Raw genomic sequence first — 17,482 nt, forward strand, 5'->3', positions numbered from 1 at the left:
TTAGTTCAGTTTTAATAGAATTGGTATAAGTGACCCTAGTCTTGGAAACATGAACAACAACCTAGAATAAAAGATAAAGGCATTGCTATAATTAAAATTTTAAAATATCAGTACCACCCCAAAATAATGCCAAATTTTATGAGTTTCTAGAACAGGTAAGGCCAAGTAAACATGCATAGATATTTGGACTTACGGTAAAAAGAATAAAAGAAAAGCCCACCTACTAGCTCAATTATAAGGTGGCCTCACATGTACTTGTTGAATTCTGCTATTCATGGGGCAACTTTCAACCAGGAAGCTTTTGCTAGTTTCCAAATGTCCAAAATAAGCTTTTTGTCATAGGCATTTCTTAGAATTGAAAAATGAGAACTCTGGAAAGATAATGTTACGTTGGGAAGCTCCAGTACAGAAGTGAATGCTTGACAAATTCACCGGTCTCCTTTCTATGGACTCTTTGGAATAGTCATGTCATCCTTGTATACCTTAAATAGGTCATACCAATTAAAATATGATAGGTTGTAATGTCCAGAATATATGTCTAAAATTTTGATTTGACTACCTTTTCCTTCTGTATTAATAACACTGCTATTTGTTTGCATCTTACTGCTTTCTTCAGGCAAGAGAAGATTCATTTCAACATGTGATGAGTGAAATGGATGATAGAAGTGAGCTTTCTACTGATGAACATCAATTCAAGGATGGAGGTATGCAGTATCAACCAACCATCATAATGAACCCAATAAAGCTCCAGCGACAGGTGAACTGTCAAATTCTTCTAATCACAAATTCTAAATATCTTTAGGACAATGGATTCAGGGTGGCCATGTTTTTAAGTTTTGCAGAAACTGCTACGGGCAAGGAGGGAACTTCAAATTGCAGAGCTCATCCACCAGAACAAAGAGTCTGCAAAGCAAATGCAAGCAGTAGCAATTGAACAATCCAAACAGCTCAAGACTACAGTCAAGGGAAGGTACAATATATGGAGGAGAGAATACGGAAGTCCAAATTCTGACACCACCTTGAAGCTTATGAGGGATCAGATCATAATTGTATGCATATAATGAAGTTTATGTTTCAATGTTTTGCAATAGGATGTTCCCAATCTCTACATACCTAATTTATTTTGGCATTTGGATCGGAGTCTAGAATTCTAGGTCTGTGAACCTCATAAGAGTTGTAAATCATACATTTGATAAGGTCCAGGACTCCAGGTCTGGTTATACGTGGAGCTATCAATTTCCAATGCATAGTTAATGTGGTTAAGTGTGTGATTAGTTGGAGGCATCAAGGTATTTGTTTGATTTGTAATGAAAGAAATTATTATTTTAATACATCTATTGAATGAAAATTGTTGCTAACACTCTAATGCTTGACTCGTAGGAAACGGTGAAAGAATTCAAGAAATATTACAAAGTTAAACATTCAAAAGGAAGACAACTATCATACCAGTGGCTTGTATAGTTAATATGTCAATTAGATGTTGGAAAATTTGGAAGTTTTTGAGGTTCTTGTAGTGTTAATATGTCAATTGAATGTTGTATTTGAATAATTTGTTTTTGGATTTTTAATGTAATTAATCTTTAAATTACAGTTTTTATTTATCAAAGTTTTCATGTATCAATTATAGGATTTCGTGGGTACATTAAGATGCTAAATCATTGGAAAAAGGCAAGTAACAAAAATGTTGAAATTAAGTAGGCATATAATTTTTTTTTAAAGGTCTATGCTGGCGGTCCATATCTGCCAGCTTAGCTATGAACAAGATGGGAAGTAGTCACACAGGACCTAAGGCGGCGGTCTAGACCACCAACTTAATCAGGCGAAGCCGGCGATCCGGAAAAACTGCCGCCTTAGAGAACTTTGAACCGCATCGGACCAAGGGGAAAAGGCGGCAGTTTTTCCTACCTAAGCCAACAGTCGTATCTAAGGCGGCACCCACTTACACGACAGACGAATGACCGCCGGCAGGCGACGGTTTTGCAGTGCATTACATGGAGAGTGGATCTTATTTCTATTGACTCAAAACTTGTCTATAAGGAGTCTTACAATGGCAGTTCAAATAAAGTGGCAAAAACAAAACAAGAAAAAAAAAACTATTTCATAATAGTGGGAGAAGGGGTATTTGAATTCCTTAAAAAAACCCTTATATTAAATTTAATAGAGGATTTAATGCTACATGCTTGGTTGAAAGCATAAGTGAAGTTGTCATACATTTGAGTGAAAACATGTTTGATTTTCATTGGATCCATTATGAAAAGCACAGTGTGGAGGCCACAACAAATTCGAACTTGTATGGGAAGGCTTTTACAATGTGGCCTTAGGCTTTGGGAAGTAGAGCTCACACAAAAATCCTATAAGCAATATTTGGTGTTTGCTACTATAATGTCTTATTACTATAGTTTTAAACCATGATACCCAAAAATGGAGAAAGTGGGATGTTGTCATGTAAAACAAATTATATAATGGTTTATCATAATTTCAAGTATTTAGTGACCACATAGGTGTTTTGTACTATGATAAGTTAGGTCTTAATGTTTGAACTTGATTTATTGCACTGAAAATTGAAAAAAATGAGGTACTTGAGCTCACTTTTGCTAGGACATCATTATAGCTTAGGGTTAAAACATAGAATCAAGTCCTTTAATTTATAGTTGTGGCCCCACCAAGATATCAATTCATTTAATTCAAGTCAGGGCCACATCAATAAATCAAAGGCTTTGATTTTGTTGTTTCAATGCAATGCTACCACACTATTTTAGCAAATGTGAGTTGGAGGTATTTTGGCACATGATATAATACACAATTATTTTTTGTAGGTTTTAAACACATAATCACTACCAAATACCACATAAGATAACCATAGTAGAAATGCTCCCTATTGGAGGAAATATTAAAAATGTGTTTCTTATGAAGCATGGACTAACTAATGAAAAGTAAACAAACTTTAACTTCAACATGATTAATTGAGATATGAATTTAACGTACAACCAATATTAGTAAATGTATTGTAGTTGAATTCTTCAACCAAATATATATATGTACAATGATAAGTATAAATTGCCCATCTAACACTTACATGGAGTCAAAATAAAAGCACAACACCACAACTCCAAACATGCCCGTAGTCATCCCATAGGTTGGTTGCAACTTGGGTAGGCTTGGGTTGAGTATTTGCTAAAATTTGATTAGGTGTAGTTCATTGGTGCTGTTTAAACTTCAAGTTTGATATTGACTTGCACCCTCCCTACAACCATTGAGGCAACTCTCTAAACATGCCTCTGTGTGGCTATAGTGTGTTGTAGGCAGAGTGTGGGTTACATCAGAAGTTCAGGATTCTTCCAATAATTTCTACATGGTAGCTAAATCAAAATAGCAACATATAAAGCTGAGCTCTCTTAGATTGCATTTGACATTCTTTATTTTAAGGACTTATCTACCTTTTGTTGTTAAAAACTCAATGTTAATAGGGGCATTTTAATTGCAAAAAGGAGATAAGTCCTTAAAATAAAGAATGTCAAATGCAACTTTAAAGGGGACCTGAACTACGGATTTATTGGGGCTTGCATTGTTTGCTCTAACCTATTCCCACATCATCCTGTTTATAGACCTTACTTAATAACTTAAGATTTTATGTTAAATGGTTTATTCAAATCACCAAACTTAGATTGTTTATTTTAAAATATGCACAACTACTTTACATACTTTACATATCCAAGTACTCTCAAGTATTTATAAGAAACAATATATATATATATATATATATATATATATATATATATATATATATATATATATATTTTTATACACCATGCCAAACACATCTTCACTCAAGAGGAACAATGAAGATAAATTAATTAAATAACATGCAATACACATTGCTTTCCCTCAAAAACATTTTTGATAATTTTGCAAGACAATGTACATCTAATCATTTCCGCTATAGTGCAGTTCATCATTTGAGTCACACTATTTATTTTGCTGCGTTAAAGTCTCTAGTTAATTGCATGGTATAAATTTACCCTTTAGACATGAAATTTTCCTTTTTACCCATTTAGCAATTAACTAATTTGTATATAGCTGATTGCAGTGTAGACATGGAGCCAAGGTTTTAAATTTTGTTAAATATGCCTGATACGAGGTGTATCGCATAGTATCCTTAAAAGTCTAATATGAGATATGGTGGAAAATCGACTGTATCATCTTTTTTCACCCTATTGGATCCATATTGGGCCGTATTGCAGGTGTATTGAGGCGTATCGGGGGTGTATTGATCGATACGCTATGAAAAAGATACGATAAAAAATTGGAAAAAATAAAGGGAAAAAGCAAGCTTCTTTCCCCTTAAAATAAGTCTTTTTTTCACCCCCAATGATTCTAAAACTCCAAACCTCATTCTTAGAGTGCTAGATATGCAAAAATTTGCAAGAAACAAGTGTGAGTCATTAATTTTTTTGAATATTTTTCAAATTTTGAAAAATGACAAAAATAGGTAAGTTCTTTCAATTTTTTATAATATCCTATGATTTCTTTTTTTGTTAATTGTTTAAATCCATGTTGAGCTACATTTCTTACCTTCAAAATCACAATTTTTTCATGTTATGAGTAGATCTATGGAAATTTCATGAAGATATTTGGGGAAAATATAAATTAACAAAAGTTTTGAAAATGTGATTTTTCTACCTATAAAGACTTAATATGTTTTAAATCTATGGATTTATCTATCATATCCATAGAGCAATTGAAATTTCTTCTTTAATATATTTTTGATTTTTTATATTTTTAGAATTAACAAATAAATAATAACTAATTATATTTTATCATTTGATCACAATGATTGAATATATTATAATTCTATGGATGATCTACCATATCCACAAAGCAATTGAAATTTCTTCTTTAATAACTATTTTTTGAATATATTGAAGTTGTGCCAATGCATGTTTTATGGTTGGATAGGAGAGTTGGGTTTTTTCCATCCCTTAACATTTAATAATTATAATTTATAAATTATAGTTAAGAATAGGTGTTTTAATGAAATTATAATTAACTACAATGTATTCTTTATAAAACCATTAAAATATATTAATTTAATATATATATATATATATATATATATATATATATATATATATATATATATATATACCTCATTAAGTTTTTATTAATTTAATGCCAAGAATGAGAATCGCATATTCCTGGCATCTGTTTGGTTTAGTCTTCCTGCTATTGGGTTCAACTATAAGATGGAATTGGAATCAACCAAAGTTTCTAATTCTGCCCCTGTTAAAATAACCTCAAAAACATCCACTAATTATATATTTTCAACATATATACACATTGGCAACTTGCTACCAAGTGCATATATGGAGAAAATCTTTACTTCTTTAAAATGCCTGAATAGTCTCACTAATATTTCTGGAATTTTTTAAGGACAAAATTTGCCCTTCATATTTAAATTTATTAATAAAAATTGAGGGCAAAAGGGTAATCAATTATTGATATTAAATGAGTTGAAAAGAGACAATTGTAAGATATTTTTATGCATTCAATTTCCTCTCATTAAATCCAACACTTAAGGTATTAATTTGCATTCACCTTCATTGAATCATATATTTAAGGCATCTTTATTTCTTCTCATCATTAAAGCCTATTAATTAAATCCATACACAGTAAACTAATAGTTCCATGCATTCAATTTTTTCTCATCATTAAATTCATATAAATAAATATTGTGTACATCTTTAATATTATACATTCAATATCAATGATGGAAATATAATATAAAATTTAGTGTAAACATAGAAATCAAATTATTTTCCTTTTTGGGTTGTGGATTAGTGGTTTAGGTCAAATGGATTAACTGATGATATGATAGTTAAATAATAAATATTTAAAAAATAAAAAGTACAAGTAATCAAAAGAATATATAAAAAATTTTATATTAATTATGTCAAACAAAAATTAGGTATAATAAGTAAAAATTATTTATATAATGTAGATAATATATAATTTAAAACAAAACCAAAAGTAAAACTATTTTCTTATCTAGATGGTGGTTCAATGATCCATCTTTTCAAAGAAATTCATGATGTCATAATTGAATAATAAATATTTAAAAAAGATAAAACACAAAATTCTATCACACTTGAGAACATTTATAATGTTATATATTCATCATAATAAATAAAATAATTGCTAAAATAAAATTTATTTTTATTTATGGAAAAAATTAATGAATACAAAATTTAATAATAATAATAATAGTAATAATAGTAATAATACTAATAATAATTGTTATTATAATTTAAAATTTCCACATGCAATGCATGTGTGCATTTATTATAAGCATTTGAGTTTATTTTTAACCATATTGTTACTTTTGTTAATTTTCAATTTTTATCTTAATTATGATATATCTAAAATTCAAATAATTAATGTGAAAATAATTTCTCATGTGCAAATGCATGTGCTTAATTGCTAGTATGAAAAAAAGAAAAAAAAACACATAAACAAACTAAAAACTTAAAAAATCATTTTCCATTAAAAACGAAAAGAAAAATCACAAAAAATCATGTAGTGGAACCCCTCACATCATGCCTCCACGTTTTAAAAATTTTTTGGAGTATGATAATGTCTCACCTCCAATTTATTTTCCTGAATGTTTGACACTTTAGTGGAGGCTATAATCCAATGATTCCACCGTAAAACTTTTTGCTAGATTGGTTTCCCATTTCTCCAAAATACAACATCCAGACCAAAACAAATCAATCCTCCATAACATGTTTTAAACAATTAATCTACCTTAGATAGGGGCAACAATAAGTTCGGTATCTAAGCATCCAATTTTCTATATTTCATAACAACGGCTTCAAGTATCTCTTCTTATCTGAAGTCTGGTAAAAATAGTCTCGGGTCAATAAGCCCTGGGAAATTGTGAATGGTCTAGGTGGGCACACACCTAAAAATGAAACATGATCAATGATACAAATCATCCTCAGTTCAATGCATTTGATGACCAAGCATAAACACATTGCATATTCATACATAAATTTATAATTAAAGTGTTTTCACTGCTTCTCTCTTAAAAGAAAAGTGTAAACCAATGAAATAACGACAAATTTTGAAGAAAAATAAGGAAACACACCAACAATTTGTCTGCAACTGAAGTTTTGACCACCTTGCCCAGCACTACCATGCTCATTGCATTGTATTAAAACATGCATAGGCAGGCTACCTAAGATTGTTATACATGTAGAGGCACTTGAAGGCACTGATCCTAACAAGAATCCCTCTACACCAGGCCAAGGAACAAACGAGTTTCTACTTTCTACATAGAGAATAACAATCAAGTACCCAACCCAACACGTATCTATCAATTAACAATTATGCATCAAATTGAATAAACTTTGGATACAAACAACCATGTTGAATTTAACCCAGCAATGTAAACCTTCTGTCAGTTTAGAATTATGGATCTCTTGTATGCTATTTCATTAATGGTTTTAAAGTGCACATCTTTGAGGTGAAACTCTAACACATGTCAATGCAGTACTTTCCTGATTTACAGTAGATATAGCTTATTAGTATTGAAATGTTTGAGGAAAATATCAAACAAGGAAATTTTGCCAATCAATATTATTGTGATAAGGCTCCACTGAGTTGAGTTGAAAGAAAAACTTTTAGTATACATCAAGGTTCAAAATTTCATCACGTATCGGCCGATACAAGCCGATACGTATCATTCTAGCAAGTTTTCAGCATGGTACATGGTACCAAATTGAATGTGTCGTATCGAGGCCATATCATGCCCATATCGTGCCCGTATAATTGAGTATCAGTGCGTTTTGGCACTGTATTGGCTGATACACTATTGATACGGTAGCGTATCAACCGATGCAATACAATTTTACTATGGCAGAAACGCAAATAAAACAACCTCTGAAAGAGGGCTTCTATACCCAATTCAGAAGCCCTCTTTCTTTCTCAAACCCTTCAAAAAGCTTTTTAACCTTTTTAAAGACTCAAATCTTGTAAAAAGTTGCCAAAACATCTATAAATTTGCAAGATTTAACAAGTTTTTCAAGGTTGTGAAAAAATGAGTGAAAATAAATGTGTTTTTTCAAATTTCTTTTACATTTTTAGCCAATATTAGAAAAGATAAGGGGAAAGAAAGTGGTTTGCCCCCTAACCCTTCGGTTGGGGGGCTTCGCCCTGCTGTCCCCCTTTTCAATGTAGCCTAATTTATTTTTTTTGAGTTAGGGGGGTCTTGCACCACTTCGACGAGCGAGCGAAACCCCCCTTTTAACAACTATTATGCATTTTTATTTTTCTTAATATAAAAGCTTTTTATTAAAGATAAAGAAAAAAAAATGAAATCCCCCCTTCCTCCTTCCTCCTCTTAAGGAAGCTTACGCCTCTTGCATTCTGAACCATGCTTCACACATCTAGGTAGTGGAATAACTATGTGTTTTAAAACATTGATATTTATTTATTTTTTCATTTTTAGAATAAAATATGAAAATTAATTATTTCATCTATTATGTCCATAAATTTATTCAATTTTTCATTATATATGTACTTTTCTTAATTTTAATTTAATTTTTAGAATAAAACATGCAAAATAATTATTTGAATAAAAATAAATAACTATTTAGTTTTTAGAAAATTAGAATAAAACATGCAAAATAATTACTTGATCTATTATGTTCATAATTAGATAGTATGTTTCTATTCCCAACTTCTCGTTTATTGATTATAATGTTTTTTCATAAAATCCACTAAAATGTGTTATTTTTATGCATAAATCGCTCATTTATGTCTTATATTTAGTGATACTGATGTTTACTTATGATTTATTAGAGTATTTATAGCATTTCCATGTGTTTCCACGCGTAACTTAATTTTTCGTCCGTATCTATGCATATCCAAGGCGTATCCCGATATGTCTTTTAAATTTGCCTTTTCGATACGCATAGCATTTCCAATACTTTGAACCTTGGTATACATCCATTTTCTGCTTACATTAAACTATCGTGGACATTTCAAACTTCTTTATTTCAGGATTGTTAAACTAAATCATCTTTTTGCCTCATGAATTATGAATTTATAGAACAGATAATTCATATTATTACAATTGCAACATCACCACATCAACATGCAGAAATCCAAACTAGAGATGCATTTAGGTTATGAACATCCCTCGTCAAAAAATTGTGCAAGGAACAACTGGTCAGAAAACTGAAAGTTCAAAAAGTAATACAAAGTCAGAAAATCATTCTTATGAACATCGCTGCATAGACTGTGATTTGTTAGACATGATTGTGTAATCTCAACACTGAGATTGATAACAGCTTTTACAGGGTTCTTTTTCTGCTCAAAGATACAAGTATTCCTCTGTAGCCATACTGAATTAAGTTCCAAAGCACATTCCCTTTCTTATTCAATCCCTTCAGATTCTAGCAACCCAATGACTCCACTGAATCTGGATTCTGGAACAAACTATTGGGCCTTAAAAGCCTTAAAATAGCGATGCCAAGTTCTGCTTGTAAAGGTACAGTGAGTGAAAGTATTGTAGAAATGGGGCAGGATGCAGGATAGAAGGGTAGCAGCTATTTCATGCCATCACAGAACCCTACCAGGGGCCTTCTCTTTTCCCCCTTCATATGTTATCAAGGCCCTTTTTGTTTCTTAATGAAATTATATCAGTGCCTGTTAAAAAATCAGAAATTTGTATGGAACACATAATTATAATCCACAGCTAGGCAAGAAAAATTGATAAACACATTTATGGTGTTTGGTGTGTGTTGTTTACTGATGACACAGTATTATTTTATTCTGTTTTATTATTTATTAATTAATTAATTTATTTTTATTTGGGTAGAAGATGGCACAGTATTGATTGACAAAACTAGAGGGGGATTAAATGCAAAATTGGATTTATGGATAAGTACCTTAGAAACAATAGGTTTTAAAACTGCATAGGAGGCAGGATTTCATTGTAAAAGTAACACCCCTCCTCCTCCCCCTCCCCCCAAAGAGGAAAAAAAAAAAAGACTTTAACAATTAAGATAACTGACACCTTTAAATAAATGACATTAAATTATTTCACCAAAATAATTAAACATTCTTTTTTTACTGGAAAGTACCAAGTTGAAACTTTACTAAACTGTGTTAAACAATATGGATACAAATTAGAAGTGCCAAGCACCCCTTCTCAAGACTTCAAAATAATCAAACTTTTCATATCTACTAGATATAACTTCAACCAAAATTATTATCATCTCCTTAAAAACACTAATTCAGCTATAAGAAAATTGATTTCTCCCAATAAATTAAGAATGCTGATAATTCTGATATTTGGGGGCCATTTGATAACAGCTGAAGTGGGTGAACTAAAAAGTTTATTGCTTTTTTAGCAAATAAGATTTTTAGGAGGTTGTGAGCTCCTTAATGGTTGAAGTTGAAGTTGGGTAGATCATTATACCCTTAAAATTTTCATTGTTTAATTATTTTATCAACTAAAAGACAAAGCAATATATCTTTCAGCTCAACAACTTCAGTTGTTATCAAATGGCCCGTTAGGAAAAAATGTATAACTAGGAGATAATGTAAGAGATATTTTCCCACCTTCAAGAAAGAAAGCATGGGGGAGGGGGCATTGCAGGAAATTATTTGTATCCAAGGAAATCAAGACCATGGTTTATATGCATCATCCAATGGGATGCAATTAGGAGATCCTCCATAATCATCAATAAGAATGTAATAGATCAGTCATCAAACTATTAAAGTGCCATTTGATAAAAGAATACTTATAAGTGGACTAATTGGTCCCATTCATTCCACATTTTAAATTGCTAGTGTGCACTATGGTCAGTGTATGTGGTTGCCAAATTGTTGTTATTGCCATTTAATGAGAACAGAAGAAAATTATTAGAGATTAAGACCAGAAATGCAGAGAACTCCAATAGAAGAATTCTAAACAAAAAACAGCCCAAGACACAGCACTACAAAATAAGGCCCATAAGCCAGCAGAGGCAAACAGCAGAATAAAAGGAATTTCTTCTCACAGCATTTCAAGCAATCATTGTGTTCTAATCTGGTCTGCAATATTCTACTACGGCTTATTCTGTATTGTCTTCATCCCTGTAAATCGAGTCGAGCCGTGTGAGAGAGAGAGTGTAAATTCTAATAACAAAAAGAAATCATCATGGTCTGATATGCAATAGAAAGATAGGGAAGGAATGAAAAAGAGTGAGAGAGAAGGAGAATATGAGAGGGGAGAGAGCAAAATCTACAATGACTTACCTTGCCGTCGCCGGAGCTTCAGTCCAAATCCATTCTTCTTCAACCGTAAGGAGAGAGAGACGAAAGATGAGTGAGAGGGGTATAAAAGTTGGAAACAGGTAGTGAAAATGATTTGAGGGGGTGGGTTGGGAATGATCATTCCCTCAAATGGGAGATTGCCATTCCACTTAGAATGGGAATCAAATTCCAATTCCGCCCAACCAAACGCCTGGAATCGGAATAATCCATTCTGATTCCAGTTCCCGACCCTTAATATTATTGATGTATTTTTATGATTTATTGAAGCATTTATAGTATTTCCATGTGTATATATATTTATCTTAATTTTTCTCGATACATATACGTATCTCAATACATTTCTTAAAATTGTCTTTTCCATACATTTGATGTTTCTAATAATTTGAACATTGTATGAAACAAATACGAAATACCACCTTAACCGAGGTTGGGAGGTATTGGGTTTGGGGGTTGAGGTACATGCTCTATATAGCCCATTACTGAAAAAATAAAATAAAATAAAATAAAGATCATAAAAAATTAGGATACTTTTATATATTATATTATTCAATAATTGTTCGATAGGGTAGAACCAACGCTTGAACAACCTGGGCGTAGAGTTCAAATCTGCACCCCACAAGGGGATGTCCCACAACTAGTCTTGATGATGTCATCATCGAGAGATGTTGCCAATACACAAGAGGGATGTGTTGTGGGACGTTGTGGGGCGCAAATAGAGGTGTAAAGTGGGCCGTGCCACTCTCCCTGGTGAAAATTTTGGGGGTCGGCCCAGTACGGCCGACGGTAAACTGGCCCGTGGGCCGAGTTGAACCGTGTATTGGGCCAAAACTATTTATTTAAAAAAATTAATAAAAAAACTTAAAATTTTAATTTTATTTGAATTTTGTATATAAAATTGCTTATATATGCAATAGTTAAATAAATTAGTAAATTAGTAAAATATATATATATATATATATATATATATATATATATATATATATATATATATATATATATATATATATATATATATATATATATGGGCTGTGCCATGGGCCATGTTGGACCGGGCTATGGGTTGGGTCGTGCCATGCCATGCCGGCCCATGGACCTAAAATCCTAGGCCCAGCACGGCCCACATGGTCATGCCGGGCCTGACATGACCCAAGGCCGTCGTGCTGGGCCATGCCAGGCCGCGGGCGGCACAACCCGATTGTGCATTTGTGAATTCCAGGCCGTGGTCGAGAGTGGGAAGAGAGAATATATCTGGTCGAACCTTATTCTAACCGGTCGAACCTTATCATTTCTGATAAGGTTCTGTGGAACACGGTGGATGTTCTGTGGAACGTTGCGGGCGCAAACGTGAACTCGATTGTGGAGGGGAGAGACTATTTTGCCTTCTAACGTACGCTGGACGACAAGATAAGAGAAGCGGAGAAGGAGAACAAAGATCATGTTTTGAACGGGTGGCTATCGTCGTTGTCAGTCGTCACTTATGAACAGAAAAGAGATAAAAAAATAGTAAAGCATGTTCCCTGTAGCTCAGCATCCAGCAAGTTGGGGTGGGTTTATGAGTCCACAGCCCCGGCGCACGGATGGCCAACGCAGTTGCAATCTGTTCTACTAGCTCTTTCTGGCGTCACTGCAGCAGAGCCACTGTCAGGTCTAGTGGTGTCAAGGTTAGGGCGTCGGCGGCAATGGCGGCCACCACCACTGTTGTCCCCGCCATCATCGTCGGAGGTGGGCGAGTAGGAAAAGCTTTGCAAAGCATGGGGGACGGCTCCGATGTGCTTGTGAAGAGAGGGGAATCTTTGCCGCTCGATTTCCCTGGACCCATCTTGGTCTGCACCAGAAACGACGACCTCGAAGCTGTTCTTCAATCCACTCCTCAATCCCGGTGGAGCGGTACCTAATTAGAGCATTTGTCTCATCTGGGTTTTCTTTGTTATGGATTTTGATTGCTTAGTTTGATGTTACAGAAATCATGTTTAGTCTGGTAAAGCAGAATGGATGCTAATAATCTAGCAGACTTGGTTTTTTTCCAGAATGGGATGCTTGAACCATGGCTTGAGAGCAAAGGCCTAGGTGATGCCGACCAGGTTTTGGCGTATTTCGCCGTTTCCAAGCTTGGAGAGCCTCCGGTAGATGGGAAGACGGATACCAATCCCGAGGGATTAACGGCGGCATACGGGAAATGGGCATCTGCTGTGGCATCAAGATTGCATGCTGGAGGCCTTTCTTGCAAGGTGGGAGATGGGTTTTGATTTTAAGCCTCGAATTTCTGTTTGGACTGCATTTACCATTTGTGTCAATATATTATGTTTAGATACAAAGAACAATTTTGGCATTGAAGTTGGATAAATATTGTTGGCAGGTCCTCGACAAGGAAGCTTTTCAGAAGCAAATGTTAGAGAAACTAATATGGATATGTGCTTTCATGCTGGTTGGAGCCCGGCATCCGGGAGCCACAGTAGGTGTTGTGGAGAGCCAATACCGTTCTGAGGCAAGTTACATCATTCTCTAATCGTTACTTGAAGAATTGTATTAGCGTATCATTCATACTTTTATCTCATCCCACAATCTCTGGGACATCATCATCACTGCCTGGTGCATTCTTAGTGCCAAACTGCCAATGCTTAAGAAGTATGCTTTCATCAGTCTGGGGTACCTAATTGGGGGGCCAGCTCTTGGATGATTTGTTGACAAAGTCGCTAAACATCTTCATGGAGGGATGGTCCTATAATCTGAAAACTGAAACCTTTTTGTCATACAATGCCAATGACCTAATGTTATTGAATATTTATGCATGCAATCAATCTAACTCTCAATTGCATTCAATTGAATGTACATGGTCAACTCATCATTTTGTATGGTACTGATTCTGGATGAAATTAAATATGTATTAGAACAGAGGAACATCCTGAAAATGAGGGTTCAAGTCGAAAAGTGGTTCATTGTTCAAAAAATGCCAAATATCATGACCACCCCTCCCAAGACTTTGGATAGCTAGCAGGAAGGATGCTGAATTGGTTTGCATTCAAAATCAATAGACGGCATGATCACAATGGTCTCATTGTTTGCTGGCCTCATACTCTAATTATATCTACCTCACTGCAATTATGTCATAAGGATCTTTTGTTTGGGTTTAAGAATTTTCTATGTTTTCTGATTTTTTTTAAAATTTTTCATTTACAATGATAATTTGGTCATTTTACTTTTTGATTTAGTGTTCATCCATTGTAAGTTGTTAGTTAAGTCATCTTTAGGGTTGATTTAAAGTTCCAAAGTAATTGGATCAATAGGTTAGAAGTTATATTGTTTTTTCTCTTAATTGCATGGGCAGTGGCAATTTCATAATTATGGTGAAGAGTAACCTGAGCCACAGCCACCCAATGTTCATCTTTTCTCTGAGGCAAGTGAAATTAAAATTAGATTTTTTTCTTTCTTGGAGCTTGTTTTGGCATTGTTTCCCTAAGCCCTAACTCTTTTTTTACTATTCTTTCTTCTACCACTTTCTCTTCTTCTTTATTGGTTTTTCTTTCTATTCCACATGTTTGATTTAAATACTGATTGGAGCTGTAATTTCATCTGTTAGAATACATAATTTTTTTTTTTTTTAGTTCCATCTGTGCTCAAGTTTCTTGCATCCTTTGTTTATCTTTTGTTGACTTTCTACAAGAACCTATACTCTCTCTAGAAATCATCCAACTTAGAAACTCCACAAGTGACAAGCCACACATAAACCTCTATCTATGCCAACTTTCCTTTATATCTCACCTATTTACCCACTCCTTCAGTTTGTTTTGTTTATTTCATCCTATTTTTCAAGATATCAAAAAAGTCTTTCCTTTTCACTCTTGAAAATTCTATGTATACAGTATTTTAGCATATTATTCTTTCTCTAGAATCTTCTATTTAAACTCTAACCTTCCCTACCATTCTTAAGACGTTTCTTAGACCTATCCCCATCTTTGCCCCAATTCCTAGCTTTAAACCCTATGGTTACTGTAGTTCTCTTTGTTACTTTTTTTTTTCTTCTTTTACAACAGTTTTTATCTTCACCACTCGTCAAGTATTTGTAGTTGTAGCAAGGTAGGCTATTCATCCTGTATCAGGATGGTTCCATATTAAGTGTTAATTATTGCTCTACCTTTTTTGTTACGGGGCACTTAGTGAGTTGGATGGGACCTCTATTAATAATTTCAGGTTCCATCAGTTCTAGGAACCCTGTCTTAGTAAAGATTTCATCATTGCATATAGGTCTGAGATTAATGTGATCTTTTTGTTGCATATATTTATTTCTGTGTTTATCCAAATATAGCGTTTGACCAAAAAGTTTGCCTGTATTTATCTAAATATACTTTTGGGCATCATGTAGCTCAGGTGCATCTGGTAAGCCCTCTAGAATGAAATGATTTAGCATAATTCTGTTGCATAAAATGGTTTCGTTTCAAGAATTGTTAACAAAAATTTGAAATAACATGCTACTTTAGGATTTTTAATTGCTTATTTATGATGAGTTCTAGCTCAAATTCCACAAAAAAATAAAGTTATTGATATATATATATATATATATATATATATATATATATATATATATATATATATATATATTTCTTGTACCAATCAGTGGCTTGTTTTCTAATCATTGAATGAAGTTACCATTTTCTATATAAAAAAAAGGAAGTCAGTGGCTTGTTTGCTTGGTAACAGGGTATGATAAGTAATGCTCAAAAAAATGAAATTCATAAGCTCAGAACTAAAGTACTATGCTGGCAAAATGGGATGAAGAAATAAACATTTTGGCTTGTGCCTCGGTCGATACTGGATTTATTGAAAGTCGCATTTCTAATGCTTGTTTCCATTAACTAGCCATCTCTAAGTAGCGAATGAAAGAACACAATTTAAATATAACAATTAGAATTTTCTTCTCCTGTATTTGGTTGCAGGTTGCCAGTCTCATTGGAGAACTTGCATCTGCAGCAGCAGCAGAGAAAGGCTTGGTATTTGAAGAAGCCATAGTGGAAAGGTTGTGTGCTTATTCCAGGGCTGTTGCACACTTCCCAACTGCTGTTAAAGAGGTTACTTCTTGTTCTGTTGTATAATAGATGAGTTTGTAAATTTAATGTCACTAGCATTAAAGAGTTATGTTTCTCACTGCATTGCATTTTGAATTTTTACAGTTTAAGTGGAGGAATGGATATTTCTGTTCACTCACCCAGAAAGCACTTGCTGAAGGAAAGGCAGATCCATGCCCTCTACACACAACATGGCTCAAGGAACTAAAAGTTGTGTAGATATAAGGTTACTCCCCCTCCCCCTTCTTCCTCACCATTGCATGAGATCTATCAGCACTTGACAAACATTATGCAGTGTAGGTTTTGGTCTATTGAGGTATCATCACATAGTTTCAAGGTCATCGGTTTTAATTTGCTATTCCTTATTTCTCCCTTTAGGCTGTGTTCCGTTTGATAGAAAATTAGAGAAACAGACGAGGGAAATTCAATTCACAAAATTTATTGAGAACTTTCCTCTCTTATTATCACACCAAACATAGCTTTAATAAACAGGTTGATAGTCGTCCAGATAATTCCATGAGGTCGTGATGGCACCCTCCTTAGGTGGGTCTGACAATGGAGGCTATACTTCGAAGGGGTGGATTGTGGGTTGGAGGGATTTTTTTTAACTTGTGTTTAGGTAGATTGATAAAATATATTACAGTTTGCTACTTACACCAAGGATATTGGGTTCATTGAATTGAATTTTTTTTTCTCCCAATTCATAGAAATAATCATGGTGATGGAGATTCAGGACATGCTGTCTCTGTGTCTACACAGAGAGGAAGCTACAAACCCTACTGTTCTCACTAGGGGTGTCAATTGGACTGGATTTGGTCCAATCCGGTCCAGCCCAATGTGAGTCCATTACAAATGGACCTGGTCCAATCCAGTCCAATGAATATTTTGGACCGGTCCAGAGGCTGTTCAATTTGCTCAAATTTCTGTAAATCTAGATTGGTTTCAACTCAAACCTGGTCCATTGACACCTATGTTCTTATCTTCTATCAATGAACCAGATATCGGCTCAATCAAATATAAATTCATTATGGACGGATCAAGTCCAATCCAATATGTCATATTGGCCCGTCCAAATTCAACGTCTGATTGGTCTGTCCAAT

At 33.9% G+C, this 17,482-nt stretch overlaps 1 protein-coding gene across 1 annotated transcript; it reads left to right on the plus strand.

Annotated features, from left to right (window-relative positions):
• The first annotated feature begins 12,644 nt into the window (after window positions 1-12,644).
• On the plus strand, window positions 12,645-16,830 carry LOC148869782 (nuclear protein). The gene is made up of 5 exons (XM_088967182.1): window positions 12,645-13,209; window positions 13,333-13,550; window positions 13,679-13,807; window positions 16,254-16,385; window positions 16,488-16,830. The coding sequence occupies exons 1-5, from the start codon at window positions 12,900-12,902 to the stop codon at window positions 16,599-16,601; spliced, it is 903 nt and encodes a 300-aa protein (XP_088823308.1). The 5' UTR covers window positions 12,645-12,899; the 3' UTR covers window positions 16,602-16,830.
• Window positions 16,831-17,482: the final 652 nt, after the last annotated feature.

This window comes from Nelumbo lutea, chromosome 2, assembly GCF_056320005.1.
Source record: "Nelumbo lutea isolate HS-2025 chromosome 2, American lotus-T2T, whole genome shotgun sequence".
NCBI lineage: Eukaryota > Viridiplantae > Streptophyta > Magnoliopsida > Proteales > Nelumbonaceae > Nelumbo > Nelumbo lutea.